General features: G+C 43.1%; 1 protein-coding gene across 3 annotated transcripts in view; it reads left to right on the top strand.

The window, feature by feature from the left end:
• The window catches only part of Entpd1 (ectonucleoside triphosphate diphosphohydrolase 1), a 126,057-nt gene that overhangs the window by 29,537 nt on the left and 78,851 nt on the right, over positions 1-17,669 (top strand). The window contains exon 1 of one of the 3 annotated variants that reach the window (XM_029472705.2): positions 15,418-15,640. The exons of 1 other annotated variant lie outside the window; for it this stretch is intronic. In XM_029472705.2, the coding sequence (XP_029328565.1) occupies positions 15,625-15,640 (16 nt within the window). In that variant the 5' untranslated portion in view covers positions 15,418-15,624. Of the gene's footprint in view, positions 1-15,417; positions 15,641-16,038; positions 16,613-17,669 lie in introns of those variants that run through there. One more of the 3 variants, XM_085833810.1, reaches the window with a different exon arrangement.

Here is a 17,669-nt window from a genome sequence, read left to right as displayed (position 1 = left end):
CACATACATATCCTGAGTAATTACCAAAGGTGGTGGTTCTACATGAAAGACATCCTCCTCTAGTATACTTGAAGTTGAACTAAGCCACTCTTCACAATAGAAAGATAAAGTAGTGGGCCTGGAGATGTTGAAAATGACTTGAGGAAGGAACTAGAGACAAGGGCGTAGCTTCCTTTCAGCTAGTGCTTACTGACTGTGTTACGATGAACAGGTTCTTTGTAGGGTTTTGTATTTAGTGATGATCAGCATAGCTCTCATGGGCACATCTAGGAGAGGAATAAGATGTTCAGCAGTGATCTCATATGTACGCCTTTTCAAATTAAGTAAGTGCCACACAGAGCAAACTGAGGGGTTGCTGCACGGGTGCAAGTGGGAGACAAATTTTTAAACTTGACGTTTTTGAAGATAGTTTCGTTATTAAATTCTAATTTTTTTCTCAGTGTTTAGATGATGTAGGGAACCCAAAATTCATCTTAAAGAATTCCTTTTGCATTTAATTTACATTTGGGTTTGAGTTTTGTTACAAGGAGCAATGGCAGTAGTTTTGTTTTGTTTAAGGATTTTATTTATTTATTTTTTTAATCTGTTGTTTTGTGATGTTGGGGATAAAACCCAGGCCCTTGCTCCTGCTGCTCTGTTCTTTAGACCCTACTAGTTCCAGTTACTTCTCTCCTCTGAGGTTTTTGTTGTTGTTGTTGTTGTTTGTTTTTGTTTTTTTTTTTTAGACAATGTTTCTCTGTGTAACAGGCCTGGCTGTTCTGGAACTCATTTTGTAGATCAAACTAGCCTCCAACTCAGAGAGATTAGCCTGCTTCTGCCTCCCAAATGCTGGGATTAAAGGCGTGCACCACCACGCCCAGCTTCCCCTCTGAGTTTTTAACTCTCTTCTCTATGTTGGTGTTTCTTCCTCCATCTTATTTTGATAATCTTGTCTTGATGGCACATTTTGACCTATCAGCCACAAGTCTTTTCTAGTCTCCGTCCAGTGTGTAGTGTTAGGAGGTCGGTCTTTGGTGAAACGATGCAGTGAAGAGGACCATTGGGATCGGCATGTAAGTACGAGAGGTCGGCACATTGGCAGGAGAAATGCTCGACTTACAAACGTGCTTTGCTGTGGGATCTGGAGGCCGGGTCTTACCATTTCCATCCCTCAAGACAGAAAACCTACTGGAAGTGATTGGCAGGAGCTGGGGCTTCTGGAGTAAAGCAATGAGGAAGAAAGAGAAAAATGAAGGAGACCCTAGGTCAGAGTAGATCCTCGTGCTCAGAAAAGTCCTCTGCACATGGTCGGTGTTCAGAAGCGTTTGTTCAGTAAATGAACACATGTACTAAACTCATCAGGGCAGGCTGCTCACAGAACCAGCAAGCACTATTCATGTTAATATACCATCCTAATTAAACTCCCCCCCCCCCAATCATTACTTGTGGCAGCCTGGGTTTCCAATTGTTAAGGATTCAGCTAAGAATATATTCTGTGTTTTCCCAAGAGGAGTGTCAGGGTGTCAGGTATAAACAAGTATGACAACAGGCAAATACATGACCAACAGACATGAAGAAAGCCAGTGCTGAGCTAAGGCTACAGGGCAGAGTCCACTGTGTTTCTCTGCCCAGGAGTCATTTTCCAAAGGCTTTGAAACCACGGCTTCTCTCCACTAAAGCCAGAAGCATCAGTCAGCTGGGATCTGAGTTGTTGGAAGCCGAAGTCAAAACAGGCAAAATTGGACAGGGACATGCATAACCCTGTTGGTGAGAGGAGGGAAGCAAACCCATTTCTTCTTACCTTAAACTGAGACTTGTCACAGGTAGGCAGACCATGATAACCACGACACCCTCCTGGCTGTTTGAGTGGATAGCCATACAAGTAAACTCTGATTTATATTTAAAGTAAATGCGTATTGAAATACTTATTTAAATATAAATGTTATTCGTAATCCATAAATTGTGCCTATTACAAATTTCAGAGGGATCACAATAGCCAGTGAAAGTCAGATATTAAGTAAAGGGCTAATGACCTACAGATCTTGTTGGTGAGCTGAGAAACTCAGGACGGGAGAGTTGATTTGGCTGATAACACCTTCGGACCATCCGGGAAACTCCGGGAAACTCCTGATAAAAAAGATCAGCATACCAACCTCCATTGGTATTTACAACATTGAAGCTTCAGGGAAACAAACCTGCATATGGAATCCTCCAACCCCAAAGTTCTCTCTCTGCCCTATCATCACCCTGCATCATGGCCTACAGTCTCCACTTTCGTGAAGAGATCGCTGCCCTTCATTGTTCTGATTAAATGACAGTCTGCTTCTGCAGAGGGAATCTGTAGCATGTAGTTTTAGAAACACTCTACTGCATTTGCTGCACTACCAGCCCCTCCCAGCTCCCTTTGGTTCCACTTGGCTTAGCTCAGGGATGGGCTGCCACAAGCCCCAACCCAGCCTCTCTCTACCTGCCTCTGCTCAGGGGCGTCTCTACACCAGCTTCCACCTGAGACCCTTGAATCTGAGGACAGAAGACACATAGACAGCTCTTTTACTTTATAACTTGCCCACTAGACACAATTGCTGGGCGCAAATATCTCCTGCCTGGAAATGCATGACCTTACCAGTTTATTATCTCACTCTATCCTTCCGCCCTAAACTTAATGGCTGGTTCCAATTAGCCCCTGTCAAGCATGTTTGGCCACTTGCTGTAGTGGAGTCTGCAGGCCCTAGCTCTCCCCGAGGCCTTACATAATTGCTGCAACCTGCTTCCTCCAAAGCATGGCAGAAGAGCCTCTCTCTGGGCTCCTTTTTCTCCTCGGACCTGGAAGTCCCATCTATACCTTGAGCCTAGCAATTGGCTCCTGACCTTCTTTATTGACAAATCAAGAACCAATTGGGGAATGGGATTTTAACCTCTGGAACTCTCTCTACAGGGATCCTTTTCACTTATTTCCATGTCATCGCCATCAATATTAACCTAACATTCAGTACATGTACAAAGCAGTAGACATGGGACTATGGGATGTGGGAAGTCTTTAATGACGATAGAAGAATAATTTGTGTTCAAGTCCTAGAACTTTAAAATACACTTGAGTTTTATGTATGAAAATATTACTCATGAAACGCTTGTGAGAAGCTAATTATAATCTTAGAATTGGACGCTGGGAGATGTGAGAGATTTATGGTTTGAAGGAGACCTTGAAGGATGAGTTGGAGTAACCCCACAGGCTAAGTGGAGAATCCACAAGTCTGTAAACAGAGTCTCAAAAGTCAGAAAATTGTATTAGGTCTTTCTGTCCCCCAATTACCTCCTGCTCTGCTGCCCTAGTATAGAGAGAAGCAGGGAGCCTTATTTTGGCATTGTCTCCATGTCACCCCTGGTTGATCTCTGTGAAGGTGGAGGCCTTAGCAGTAACCAGGGAGCTTCCTGCTGTAGCCAACCTGATGCTATTGTCTTTAGGAGCTGGGTGTGTGAACCCCATCTCAGAGGTCATCAGGGTGACACCAGGGGCCTCGTGTTCTTCAGAACTTTCTGTTACCTCCTCAGCCCAGGGATGGTGAGAAGATAGAGACTTATGTCCTTTGAGATCCTGGCTGTTTGGAAAGACCAATTCTCAGGACCCTAGGGCTTGTGAGTGTGGTAAAACTAAGGCACCGGCTTTCCTGCCTCTCAGAACATTGTTTTCTGGCAATGTTCCCATATAACTCAGCCTGTCTGGGGAAGCCCAAGCCTTTTCCTTCCTTTTTTTTTATTTTTTCTTCAAGGCTTAGACCAGCAATCTCCTTCCTGCTCTCCCCCAGTGCAAGTTTCTGACAGCTCCCCAGAGACACTCACTTGGAAACTTTTTGAGCCAGTGAAGAATCAACTTAGAGATCTTTCCTTCCCCTGACCAAAGGGAATATTGTGTGTCATGGAATGGAAAGATTTGAATAGTACTATCACATTGAGGGTAACGGGCTGCTTGCCGGTTGTGGCTCACATCCCAAGTTTGCTTTGGTTTGCTGAATGTGGACACAATGGGTTCTGTTTGAACAAGAAATCATGTGTAACAGACGCTTTTGCAAAAAACGGTGGTCACTTAGCAGTTAAGTTACTTAACAAAAAATGTGCTTCAGCGAGGGGCTTCAGCATAAAAGCTGCATTTGAGCTTTTATGCAATGTTGAATTTAATGCACTTGTAAGTAAACTTTTAATTTTAGGATAATTTTCAATTTATGGAAAGTCAACATAGCACAGAAAGTTCTCACATATTGCATGCTATGTTTCCCCTGGTGTTAGCATCTTACATTAGGATAGCATGTCTGTCAATTACTAGTATTGATGTTTGTTTGTTTGTTTGTTTGTTTGAGAAAGAGTTTCTCTGCTTTGCCCTGTACATCCTGGAACTAGCTCTATAGACCAGACTGGCCTTGAGCTCAAAGATCCACTAGCCTCTGCCTCTTAAGTGTTGGGATTAAATGTTTGTGTTAATGTGCTCACTTATAACTGATTTTTAGTGTGTGCATGTGCATGTGTGTGTGTATGCATCTTTGTGTATGTGTGGTCAGAGGACAGCTTGTAGGAGTCAGTTTTCTTCTTCTACCATGTGGATCTCAGGGCTCAAACTCAGGTCGTCAGACTTGACAGGAAGCACTGCCCCTGATAACATTATCAACTAAAGTCCGACTCTGTTGTGATTTGAACATGGAATATCCTTCGTAGACTCACTGGCTGAACTCTATACCTGGCCCCAGGTCCCTTTTACCTCTCTGCTCCTTCTCATGCTGTGCCTCACACCTCCACTTTGTTAGTGTTCAGAATCAATGGTGGTCCATGGACTGAAGACTCAGGATGCCTGAACCTCTTCTCCTTAGATTGTTTCTCTGAGCTCTTTAATCACACCCATAAGAAAAACCCAACACAAGATTTTTATTCAAATTCCTTTAGATTTTTTTTGGGGGGGTCTGGGTGTCACATATTATTTTTAATTCCCAAATATTTTTATTTCCATATTCCCCATAGCTGCCAAGAGTTCTCAGGCTTTATTTTTGATGACTTTGACGGTCTGAAATAATCCTGGTCAGAATATGTTTGGAGCGGCCCCCAGTTGGGATAGCTGTTCTAAGTCTTACTCACAGTTAGCCTGGAGTAAGTAGCCTGGAGTTGAGGAGGAAGACCATGGAGATAAAGTTCCACGTTTGGGACATCATACTGATGGTGTGCTGTCAACAGGGCTGGTTACCATGGCAGCTGACACTCCTGCTTACTTTCCTCTGTGCTGCAGTCCTTGGAAAGAAGTTACAAAGTACACGAGGGGTTTTACTTTGTGTCCCGGAAAGCACAGTACCTCTGTGAATTGTTTCTCTGTATAGCCCTGGCTGTCCTGGAACTCACTCTATAGACCAGGCTGGCCCTGAACTCAGAAATCCGCCTGCCTCTGCCTCCCAAGTGCTGGGATTTAAGGCGTGCACCACCATGCCCGGTGATTTTGAATTCTTTTAAGCAGAAACTTGCTTGTTTTCTCCTATTGATTTATTTAATAATTCACTTATTTAGTAAACATATTAGAATAGTCTCATGGATACTCACGTTACAGTTTGGATTATAACAGAGTCTGTTTTGCTGTTCAGATTGTTTCTGGCATATTAGAAGCTCTTCAGACTGACCCCTGTTTTCATTTCGAGGTACCTATCTTTGCAAGTTTTAAAATGCACTTTTCAAAAATCTCTTTGGGGCTAGAGAGATAACTAGATGGCTAAGAAGCTTGGCTGCTCTAGGTTCGAGTCCCAGCACCCACATAACGGCTCACATAGGCTGTAACCCTTTCCTGACCTCGGCATAGTCACAAGCAGGCAAAGCATCCACACACATAAAATAAAAAGAAATAAATTTCAAAACCAACCCCCATTTTGTGGCACTCTAAGATACTTTAGACTCACCATGTACACTGTCTGTATCAGTCCTAGATTCAGCTATTTCTCAGAATACTGTTAGCCCTGTGTTATTGGAGAATGGCTTTTGAGGTGAGGCTCTGTGGGTAAAGCATTGTTGCTCTTCAGACATCTTTGCTGATGCTTTCAGCTGACGGTGGAAATATGTATGTATTGTCCATGTAGCCTTTATGAGCAGTGGCAAATGTTGCTGTCTTTATTCACATCTGTTTCTATTCAGCTAAAATGAACTTACACTGACTCTGATTCCAGTCTTCTTCCTCACGTATCATTTGGGTGGATTCTCCTTGTTGAAAACACTTGAAAGCTGCAGAATCAACAGTGAGAGATCTGCTTCCTGTGCCCAGCATCCACTTCCTGTTTGATTCCAGTAGAGTGAGCAGTGGTTGTGGAGAAATGTGCTTCTGTGCACTTCCTTCTGCCTCTCTCTCGCCTAAGGCTGTCACTCAGCCCCAGGCTGACAGAAGGTAGGGCTCCTTTCTTTCCCACCATTCAGTGAGGCTGTTTCCATACTTTTCCCATAATCTACATTTTATTTTGGGATCTCTTGGTCTGTTGAACAATGTGTGTGTGTGTCTGTGTGTGTGTGTGTGTGTGTAATATTCATTTTTTGTGTACTAAAGCTTTCTTGGTTTTGATAAACATATATTGTTGTGTAGATACCATTACAGTATCATGGAATAGTTTTGTGGTACTAAAAATCTTTCGTTGTATCCCACACTCAATCCCCAGTCCTACCAAAACAAGGAGGCCCATACACACAAATTCTGACTCACTCACCTAGTTAAATCGTCTTCCTTTTTTTTTTTCCCCCAAGAGACTCAGGCTACCACTGATGTGTTTGCTGTCTTGATAGGAATTCACTAGCTTAAAGTTTTAAACTTTAGATATTTTCAGAAGTTCTCAAGCCTGGTCTTGGTTGAGTTGCAATGAGTGCTTTCTTTGGAACTGAACACAGTTGACCCTAAAGACAGCACAGCTATTATGCTAAGTGCTCCAGGCTGGTCTTAGTATGAGGCCACCCTTGGGTCACACAGTTCCCCTTTGGAGGACCTGGCTCTTCTGCAGCATCTAAAGGCATTTCCTAGCTCAGAGTTTCGGGATTCCTCCCTGATTACTGTGGCATGAGCTTATTATCATGGGAACAGAAGCTTGCCAGCACATCCTCTTCTCCGTTTCGCTCCTTCTTGTAATGGGGCCCCAGGCCTAGGAGTGCTGACTGAATCCTTAGGATTACTTTAAATTCGGATAAGGGGAGTGGAGAGACCTGGTGTCCTATACAAACAAAGAGACTTCTGTTCCTAATCACCTCAGAAACCCTTGTGTTACTTCTGAAAAAAATACACAAACCATGTAAGTGGGGCAGGAGACACACGGCAAACAAACCTTTTTTGAATACACATTTAGAGCACAGGCAAAGGCCTAGGAACTCTGTTTCCTGAGTGTGAGCTGTGCGCCAGGGTGTCTTTTGGAGTCTCACTTTCTTCATTTATCGCCTCTCCCACCTGTACTCCATGAGCCTCTGAAGTAGGTTTTAAAGCAAAGCTTTCTGTTTAAAAAAATACCAAAGGCACACAACATTTTGGACACTAGAATATTGCAGGGTGTTTCAGTATATTAACACAGAACAAAGGCTGAATGGATAAATACAGGCATTCTTGGAACTGGCAGAGTAAGCCATTTGTACAATAGCTACCCTAGGCATTTATTTTATGATACATAAAACCCGAGTACCTCTTTTCATGAGTTTTATCAAAGGACTACTGTTTTAATGGAGTCTTAGAAACAATATGGAGACCAGAATGCTCATTGTCCACTCAATTCAACCAGCGGCCTCCCCTCCTCCTGCCCTCAGGATTCAGAAACTGCATCCACACTCAGTTCAATGAATGTGACTCCTGCCCAGTTGATCGCGATTGGGTACGTGGAGAGTGCCTTAAACTGTCAGGCTGCACTGTGCATGCCGCACTTGGATTGAGTGTACCTTCCTGACTTCTGTACCTAATGTTAAGTTCCACATCAAAAGAAAAGGAGATGTGATGTTGTGTGTCGGTTTCGTGCTAAAAAATTGCACAGTGAATCTGCTGCTCTTGCTTACATGGGTGATTCTTAGCTTTGATTCGCTTATTTCCCAGTCACTTTTATCTTTCTTACACATGATCTCTTCCTCTGACCATTGTACAGTGACATGCTCGGCCTGTTCTGCTGTTGTTTTTGTGAGATATGGTCTCTCTATGTATAGTCCAGGCTATTCTGGAGTTCTGTGTAGACCAGGCTGGACTTGAACTCACAGACACCTGCCTGCCCCTGTCTCTTGAGTGCTGAGATAAAAGGCCTGAGTCACCATGCAAGGCTCAGGTTGTTTTGTGCTGATCATCTTGCTGATCATATATATATATATATATATATATATATATATATATATATATTTTTTTTTTTTAAAGAACTGACCCTTGCCATAGTTGGACATTACCACTTCTTGACCCTAAGCTACTGGAGCATATGGATAAGACTCAGTAAACTCCGAGCTGAATTATTAAACTCTCTCAGTTCCACCTTGTAGCCAGTGCATATTATCAAACCAGTCCCCACTCATTATCGTGAATCACGTTTTAAACCTTTCATTGCAGAACATTTCAAGCGTTCAAATTATAGAAAGAATAGTACTTCATTCTGTTTTAATCATCAACTTATCTGTTTGCATCCACCACGTATCTCCAAAAGATAGACTTAAAGAGTGTAGCCATAACAGTATCATATTTAAAAATGAAAAAAAATACAATATTACAAAATATGGTCAATCAGTGTTCAAATATCCAATTCTCCTGATTTTTTTTTTTTTTTTTTTTTTTGACAGAGTCGTGCTGTATACTCTAGGCTGGATTTGAACTTCAGATTTTCCGACTCAGCCTCTCGAATGCCGGAATTACAGTGGTGTGGCATCACAACTAGCTCTCTATAGTGTCTTAGTGTATTCTGTTGGGCGGTGCCATGCATTTCCTTTGAAATGGTAGAAACTCATCCTCCTTTCCCCTCTCTTTCCCCTTACTTCCCTCTCTTCTTTCACAAAACAACTTTAGAAGTGTGTTCTAATCTTTCATCAGAAGGTATGTCCTGAATGTCGGCCTCCTTTTGTGATGTAAACAGCTATCAATGATTATTACTTAAACACACGGTTTTATTGGCTGTCAGCAAAGCAGCGACAAACAGAGGCTGCCAGTGGTAAGCCTTTCTTGTCTGTAAGCCTTGAAAGAGGACTTTTCTCATGAGCCATTTGGTCATCTGGTAGAGTTTATGCAACAAAGAGGCTGGAGTGTTGATATTCCCCCATTATAAACACTGGCCATATTGCGCATCTGATGAGTTCCAATCCGGTGTGGTTACAATCTCAATTGTTGCTTCAACTTTTCCTATTTTGACTAATGGTATCTACTTGGGATTGGCCCCAAGTGATTCTGGTGTGACCCTAGCAGTTTTGGATGCCAGCCCTGCTTTCTGGTGTAACGAAATGCTTCAGACTCACATTTTTCATCTGCTTCCTTCCTTAGGCTTGGGCTCAGCTATTTTCCCAAGGAGTCTGGTTTATTTTAGTGGGGAATCATAGTGAAGACCACCGTCTTGGTGTTAGGAGCTACAAAGGAGGGATCTTTGAAGAGGCTGCGTCCACAAAGGCTGATTGACTTTAAGCTACAATGAAGTAGAGCTGTTGGGATGATACGGGCCCAGAGCTAGTTACCTTATCCTGGGCTAGCATTAGCTCTCTCAATAGCCAGTCCTCACCCACTGTGTGTCAGAACTAACAACCTGTGACAGATTGATTAAAATAAACCCTTTGAATCCATTAACTTAGCAGACACTAGCTTCCACCAACCCAAAAGCTAAAAATGCCATTAGCATCTTGAGCCTATAGAAAAGGCTCCCCCATCTTGCTGTATCTATCTCTTTGATGTACCCACAAATGTATTTTAAACTTGTCTTGACTTATGACTTTCTTTGTTCCATAGAACTATAAACGTCATAATATTACTTTTATGCTGGAGGATGGAATTTGGGGCAACCTAATTCTGTGTTCCTGAACCATGGTCACTAAAATGACTCAAGAAATAAACTATCTCTTGTTCCCTTTGGGATGAGAGTTGTGGTTCTCCCACATCAGCAAATAGAAGGCAGTACTTCCGTGAGAACATGCAGGCATGCAGGAAGGAGCTCATGGATATTTGTGAAGATAGCATTCAAGACAAGAGGAAGAGCAGAGCACATCCCTGAGGCTGGACCAGAAGGAGCAAGAATACAGTAAATTAGGACAACAGAAATGGAGCAAAGGCCACGAGGGACCTGGTGGGAGTTTTGTTCTTCTTGTCATGAGGTGGAACCATCGCAGAATTTCCAGCAAGGGAGTGATAGAATCCTTTGTTTTATGTTGGTATTGTTGATGCTGTGTCAGAGACTTCACTGACTGAGCAGAAAGCAGGAGACTGATGAAGAGGCTATTAGGATTCAGCTGACAACTGGTATGGTCTGGAGAAGTACAGCAGCTGAAGAGGCAATGAGATCAGGTTCTGGATATGTCTTGAAGGAGAAAACCACAGCATTGGCTGAAGGATTAGACGTGCGGTGTGAAGAAAGGAGATTAAAAAATGACTCTAAAGTTTATGGGCTGAAATACAAATGAGATTATAAAGCAGCATGGAACCATGGTAGCATTTGATAGGGTGAGCACGGTGTTTTTGTTTCTGCCCCTGTGGCAGAAAGCAAGGAGACAGAGGTAGAGCAGGCCCAGAGCTATCGCATGAGGAGAATGGGAATTTTACCTATAGATTATAAGGGCACGAGGATCCTTAAAAGCAGGAATATCAAGATACACATTGCAGAAAGGCCATCTGTGCAGTGGTGTGGAGAATAACGGGGATAAGATTGACAGCCCCAGACCTGTGGGTACTAATGAAAGGCGGCCAGGGAACAAATCTGAAGCATGTGGCATTATAGGAAACACAAAGGTCCTGAACTCCTATTTACCTAGGTTCAAATACCAGCTCTACCACATACTAGCTTCATCAAGGTACTTAATCTTGGGGCTAGAGAGGTGGCTCAGTGGTTAGGAGCACTGACTGTTCTTCTAGAGGTCCTGAGTTCAATTCCCAGCAGTCACATGGTGGCTCACAACCATCGGTAATGGGGTCCGATGCCCTCTTCTGGTGTTCTGAAGACAGCTACTCACACATGTACTCACATACATAAAGTAATTTTTTTTAAAGATTTATTTATTTATTATATGTAAGTACAGTGTAGCTGTCTTCAGACACTCCAGAAAAGGGAGTCAGATCTCATTACGGATGGTTGTGAGCCACCATGTGGTTGCTGGGATTTGAACTCCAGACCTTAGGAAGAGCAGTCGGGTGCTCTTACCCACTGAGCCATCTCTCCAGCCCAATTTTTTTTATATAGGTAGGTAATCTTTCTGAGGTTCTGGCTCATAGTCTATAAAGTGAAAATACTAACAAGGTTAAATCACTAGGTTATTAGGATGATAAATGAGTTAATAGGGATCTAAAATTCACGCGATACATTTTATTTATTTAATCATCATTGTTACTGCATAGAAAGGATTGGCCATTGGAAAAACAGTAGCCTCACTTACTCGGGCATGCTGTTGAACAGAGTTTTATAGGGGTGAGATGTTGTATAGACTGTATTAGCCTGTGCCTAAAGTGAAGCAGAAGATATAAGTTAAGTAAGTTTATATGAAATGGGACTATCTAAAAATAAATGAAAGTCACATGTCATTAAGCTGGAACAGAGAAGGAGGTGGACACAACCAGTTGTAGGCCCACAGGATCAAGGAAAGGAACAGTTACTAAGTCTTGGAGGGAAAAGGTTAAATAAAGCCAGGAGCTTTGAGAGAGGCAGAAATCTTAAGCAAGAAGCACAGATAATGTCAGGTAGTCCAGGAGGTCAGAGGATATAAGGAGCTAAGGAACCAACCTTTTGATGCACACAGCATGTGGGAGCAGAGAGGGTATATTGGAGAGGCAACCCCAAAACACCCAGCACACGTCGATGATCCGGATTGCGTTCTTGGACGAAGGCACCTCTAACTGGGCTTTAGAGATTTGTGGGCAGTTTACAGTCACCACAAATACTTGGTGAAAACTGATTCTGAGCACTGTACATGGCGGGTTGTGACACTCTCCCGATCCTGTCCCCGAAACAGACAGCTGCTGAAACTGTGACTTATGGTCATGTTGCCCAAACCATTTGCATGGGTTCTTGGACTCGTTATTTTAAGGAGGTTCAGAGAGAACAGACATTCTTTTCAAGCAGGGTAACTGAACATGAATTGTATTTACTTACACATTAAAAGACTTCTAACTTCTTTTCTTCCTGACCTGGGATACTGGGACACCATGTTGCAGTTGTTCAGGCAAAGATGAGAGGCAAGCACAGTGGCAGAGGTTGCAGAAATGGAGAGGAGGCAGATTTGAGAATGGCAAGGAAAAGAACAGTAATATTTGGTCACCAGTAAGATGTGGGCAGTTATAGTTTTATAGAGCAAAACAGAAGTCCTAAGTCAAGATAAGTTTAAAATACATTGGTGATGACATGAGAGAGGTGGTTAGAGCAAGGAGGGAGGCCTTTCTGTAGGCCTCAAATGCTATTTGATGACATTCTTAGTTTTAGGGTTGGTAGAAGTTAGTGTCTGCTAAATTGATAGATTTCAAAAGGTTTTTATCTGTTCCTCCCAGGTAGTTAGTTCTGACACACAGGTGGGCAAGGGATGGCTATTCAGGGAGCTAAAAGCTAGCTCACACTAATGTAGTTAGCCTCTGGACCTGTTACATTCCAGCTTGCAGTTTCTACAGGTCAAGCAGGCTTTGGAGACATAGCCTCCTTCCAGGAGCCTTGGTTCACAAGAATGTGTCAATTATGAGAGAGTGGCAGAGACTCAGGGAAGGCAAAGTCATGATCTGTGAGAAAGACAAGAGGCACAGGCTGGTGGCATATTTGTTTTTTTTTTCTTTTTTTAAATAGAAATAAAAACAAAAAACAGAACCAACCAAAATTGTGGAAAAAATGTATACAACATAGAATTGACAGGATTAACCATCTTCGGCTATCGTTAAGCCTGGTGAGGACATTTGCATTATTGAGCATTCTCTAGATCATTCTCATCTTGCAGAACTGAATCCTCTGTGCTCACTTTGTACCAGAATTTATCTTTCAGCAGAGGAACTTAACTACTTTAGATGCCAAGGGAGGAACTGACATAATGTAGGAGATTGAAGGGGTAGGAAAATTGAAACGTTTTTTTCTAAAGAACTTACGTTAAAAATACATTTCATCGGTAAAAGAAGGACAGGTATATTTAGCTCTAGCAACTTTCTTGAGTAACTTTCTTACTTTCTATTGGAAAAAGGCAACAATACAATTATAATAATGGACTTTTTTGGTCCAGAAATAAAATTGAAATTTAAAGCAATTTTCAGACCTTTAAACAGGCTCTTGTATCCTTGCCACCTCTTAGGTAAACTATTGTCATGTGACTGGGAGATAAGACATGCTCAACTATAATGCTTTTCTGATACCAAGGAGCTGTGCATACAGAGCAACAGGATTAAATAGCACACAGCACTCCACCATCAGAACCATTAACCGCTGTTGGGAGATTTGTGTAGGATGAGTTAGTTTGTTATGAAAGGCTGCTTCTATTACTATGTATTCAATTCAGATAACCTTCAGTTTTTAAAAACAAATTATGTGTGGGAGGATGGGAGAAGGGTATGTGTATTTGGGGAGCATGTATCGAGGTCACAGGACAGCTGGTGGGAGTCGGTCCTCTCCTTCCATCTACCAAGGATTCTGAAGATTGGATTCAAGCTGCCAGGCTCCACAAGCACTGAGCCATCTCTCCGGGCCTGAACTTCATATTTTTTATAGAGCACACATGTAGTCACAAAGCCACAAAGATTGCTGATATTTGCAAATATCTCATTATGTCTCTTAAAACAATGTTATTATCACAGGACAATATCAAACCAATATTCATGATTAGAAATGCAGTTTAAACTGGTTCTAGAGAAGCCATTTATTAGAGTTTTCATTTAGTGTGATTAATTATTCTTCTAAATGCAAACTCCTATAGTTATGCACCATTAAGTAAGATACAGAAAGTCTTGCTATACAGTTCTGATTTATCAAAATATCCAGAATTCACTGAGCACGTTCTGTGTGGCAGGCACTGCATTGTGCAAGGGAGCAGACATCTAAACTGAAAACTGAGCCCCACCCCTTTACAAATACACAGAAAGTGTAGCAGAGAACACATTTCCTTCAAAGCAATCTTAAGTGGTCACTAAGTAAATGATTTGAGGCAGAACTATGTCTAACAGTAAAATTAGCTCCAGACACAAATTCTCTGCTATAAAGGAAATACAGAAAAACAAATAAACAAATAACAACAAAACCTCCATGAACTAGGAATCAGAAGGCTGGATCTATAGTCGGGCAATGTGGCTGGCTGTTCATTCATGAACTCACTTGGGGTTTACTGAGTACCAGCACTGTGGGAGAATCTGGTGTTGGAAGTGAGGTGGTAAACAGGAGGTAGCATGCAAATAGGGGCAGGTGGCTTCATTTTTTTTTTTTTTTTTTTTTTTTTTTTGCTGTCATCTTGGGTTGATGGGACGCCGCAGGTCTCTTTCAAACCTCAAAGCTAAGGTTTCAAGCAGCTTTTTAAGGAGCAGCTGTCCAAGTGGCTTTGGGATTTGAGGACTTACACCTTCCTCCCTGAGGGCCAGCCTGCACTTCAGACCTCTTCATTTCAAAACAAGTTCATAGTTCACCTGCATTTGGGTCACCTTACCGAAGCCTGGGCGTGGCTACCTCTGTACCTAGGGCTTTGGAGGTAGGAAGTCAAAGCTGGAGAAAAGTGGATGACGTTTGTCATTTCACAGCTGGCAAGAGGTACCCAGTGAGCAATTTGCTCAGTGGTCCCATAAGGCTTTCCGGACAACTGTGTGGCTTTGCCTGCAGCTTCCCCCACTGCCTGCGTTCTTCTCCAATGAGACTGAGAAATGATTGCTCATCAGGGGCTGGGAAGGGGTCAGCTTTATGCAGTAGGAAGAGCGGCTCTTCCTCTCACAGGTGTTGAGTCTCAAGGCTACCTACATTATAGTTGCAAGGCTCGGAGCTTTTTCCTCTTTTTTCTTTTCTTTTCTTTTCTTTTCTTTTCTTTTCTTTTCTTTTCTTTTCTTTTCTTTTCTTTTCTTTCTTTCTTTCTTTTTTTTTAGTAGTAGTAGTAGAAATGTCTTTTTCAAGGGATAAAAGTAGCTTTTCTGTAACAGGGGGTGAGAGATCTATAACGGAGGAAAAGAGGAAGGAAGGGGAAGGAGAGAGTGAGTTTTGAACACATACTACGTCAAGCCTAGGAAAAAGAAATTACAACCCCGGTGAGCTTTCGAGTAACTAGGGGAAATGAGCTGGCCGGCTCCTCTCCCAATCTGTATTTCTAGTCAATGAAAAAGACATCGGGCTTGAGGTTCCTTCCGAAACCGGGCTGGCTAATTTAGCCCCTCCCACAAGCCCTAGGGTCTGTTATATCTCTGAACCGTGAGTACCTCTCTCACAGAAAGCCACCACAGCAAGCAGAGACAGCAAAAACAAAAAACACCCAAGACAGACGAGGGAAGAGGAAGGAAACAAAAAGCTGCCCCTTATGGAAGATATAAAGGGTAAGACCAGAACTGATTTGATCCAAACCCTTCAGGGGGAAAAAAAGCCCAGACCCAAAGCAAGTACTTGAAAGAGCCAAGGCAAAGAGCCTGAATGAACTCTCCCTGTCTCCTGAGCGAGGCAGAGAAAGCTTTGGGAAACAGACAGAGCTCAGGGTTGTAGTGCCCTGGAGTAGGCTGGAGCCGATGAATATTCATAATTAATTGGTATGCAGATGTGTTTTTTTTAAGCGGCAAGTGACTGTTTTTCAGTCCTCTGTACCTAAGGAGGCAGCTGCTTCAGCTACAGTCTGGAGTCATCTAGTGTCGGTTTGGGTCCCTGGATTGCAGATGTTGGGTTCTGCGTGTAGATTTGTTTTGTTCGAATTTCCTGCTGGGACATTAGCAAAGACTCTCGTTCCTTCTCTGCGGGGAGTTGGACAGGCAAGTTAATGTGGCAAGAGGCTGTCACAACAGGACCCCAGAGTGCGTGTTGTAAAAATGCTGTAAGCTTCTCGAGCTGTGTGGGGGAGTGTGCTTGTCCCCGAGAGGGAGAAAGGGGTGGAGGGAAGAAAGGAACAGTGCTCTTAAAAGAGCAGGTCAGATCGAACTGACCATGTTAGATTTTTGCCTACGAAACTGCAAGGGCAGACTGGTTTGCACAAATGGTGTGCAGTCTCTGCCTTTTACCTCTTTTGGGCATTTTCTGCCAGGACGGAGAGCCAGCTGCTTGCCAGTCCTTGGGAGCCAGGAACAAAGGGGGAATGTAGGGTCGCGAACCTACTTCATAGCACCGCCAGCTTCTCACAGGCTCACAGATTTCTATCACGTAGGATACAGAGGGACTAGAGAACTAGCAAACAGATTTCTTCCCACGTAAAAAGCAGACCAAAGCTGTGTGTGGGCTTCCTAAGGCTTTATTTACTGTGTGCTGGGACCTGTGCTCCTTTTCCCATACGTGCCGCTCAGCTTCCCTCTCATCAGCCATATAAGGTAAGTGTTGTCCCTATCACCTCCACTTCCAGGAGGATTCAGTGCAGGAACTAAGAGCGGAACTCACCTTTGGATCCTGTACTTAGGAAGTGGCAACTGTATACTACTTAGGCAAGGCTACTTAGGAGGACGGAAGCCTGGACCACTGGATGCTAGACTTGTGGATCTCTGAAGCTCATGGGGAGGAGATGAAATCTAGTCTATGCAGGAACTTGTATGTTTTTCGTGAAGTCTACACCACCAATCTCAGTTGGTGTTAATGGCCATTCCTTCTGGGAGAGAGGCAGACATTGTTATTCTGTATGGTCTCTTACGGAAGAGAGGGTCGGAGGCTTGGAGGGGTTAGAGCCTATGAATCAAACATCTGTCTAGGAGTCAAAAAGTCTTACATCTAACTAGAGCTCTTCTACTTCTGGTTTCTCTTCTGAACATGTGTCCCCACCCCCAGCGAGTCCTCACCAAACTACTTTCAGTTCCCCAGGGACCTGGTCTTTCCTCCTGCTCAGTCAGCAGCAAGGCACTTTCCTCCATCTTGGAGGCCTAGCTCACCTTTTTTTCTTCTTTATCCTAGAGTCAGCCCACCTCTGTTTGAGTTCAGCTCCCTCCCTCTCTCTCTCTTTCTGTTTTTTTTTTTTTTTACTGTGAGCCTCAGCTTTCTCACCTGTGAAATGGAGAGAATAATACCTGTGTGCTCAATAAATACAGACTGCTGCTCTTACTCCTAGATTTTTCTTGAATATTGCTCTCCCCGTTAAGCCTTCTCCCATCCTTTGGCCTAGCTCAGGACCTGCCTTGGCCACCTCAACCAGTTTTAAGGTGGCGCTCATCACACTCATTTTCCTTCACTCTATGACACTTTTCAGCCCACAGTGCTAATTTCTGGATTCAACTTTGGATGTATGATATCAAGTGCTCAAGTGCACCTTTTTTTTTTTTTTTTTTTTTTTGTAAGTCTTAAAAAGAATAGCCACTTTGTCCAGGCAGGCAGAGTGGTGGGAAAGAGGCCTCTGTCATGACAGAGGGCAGAAGGCGGCTGGGTACTCACGAAACAGCTTCA

The sequence above is a fragment of the Mus caroli genome, unplaced genomic scaffold (assembly GCF_978045245.1).
Source record: "Mus caroli unplaced genomic scaffold, Mus_caroli_1 scaffold_20, whole genome shotgun sequence".
Taxonomy (NCBI): Eukaryota; Metazoa; Chordata; class Mammalia; order Rodentia; family Muridae; genus Mus; species Mus caroli.
This window is presented reverse-complemented; position numbering and strand designations above follow the sequence as displayed.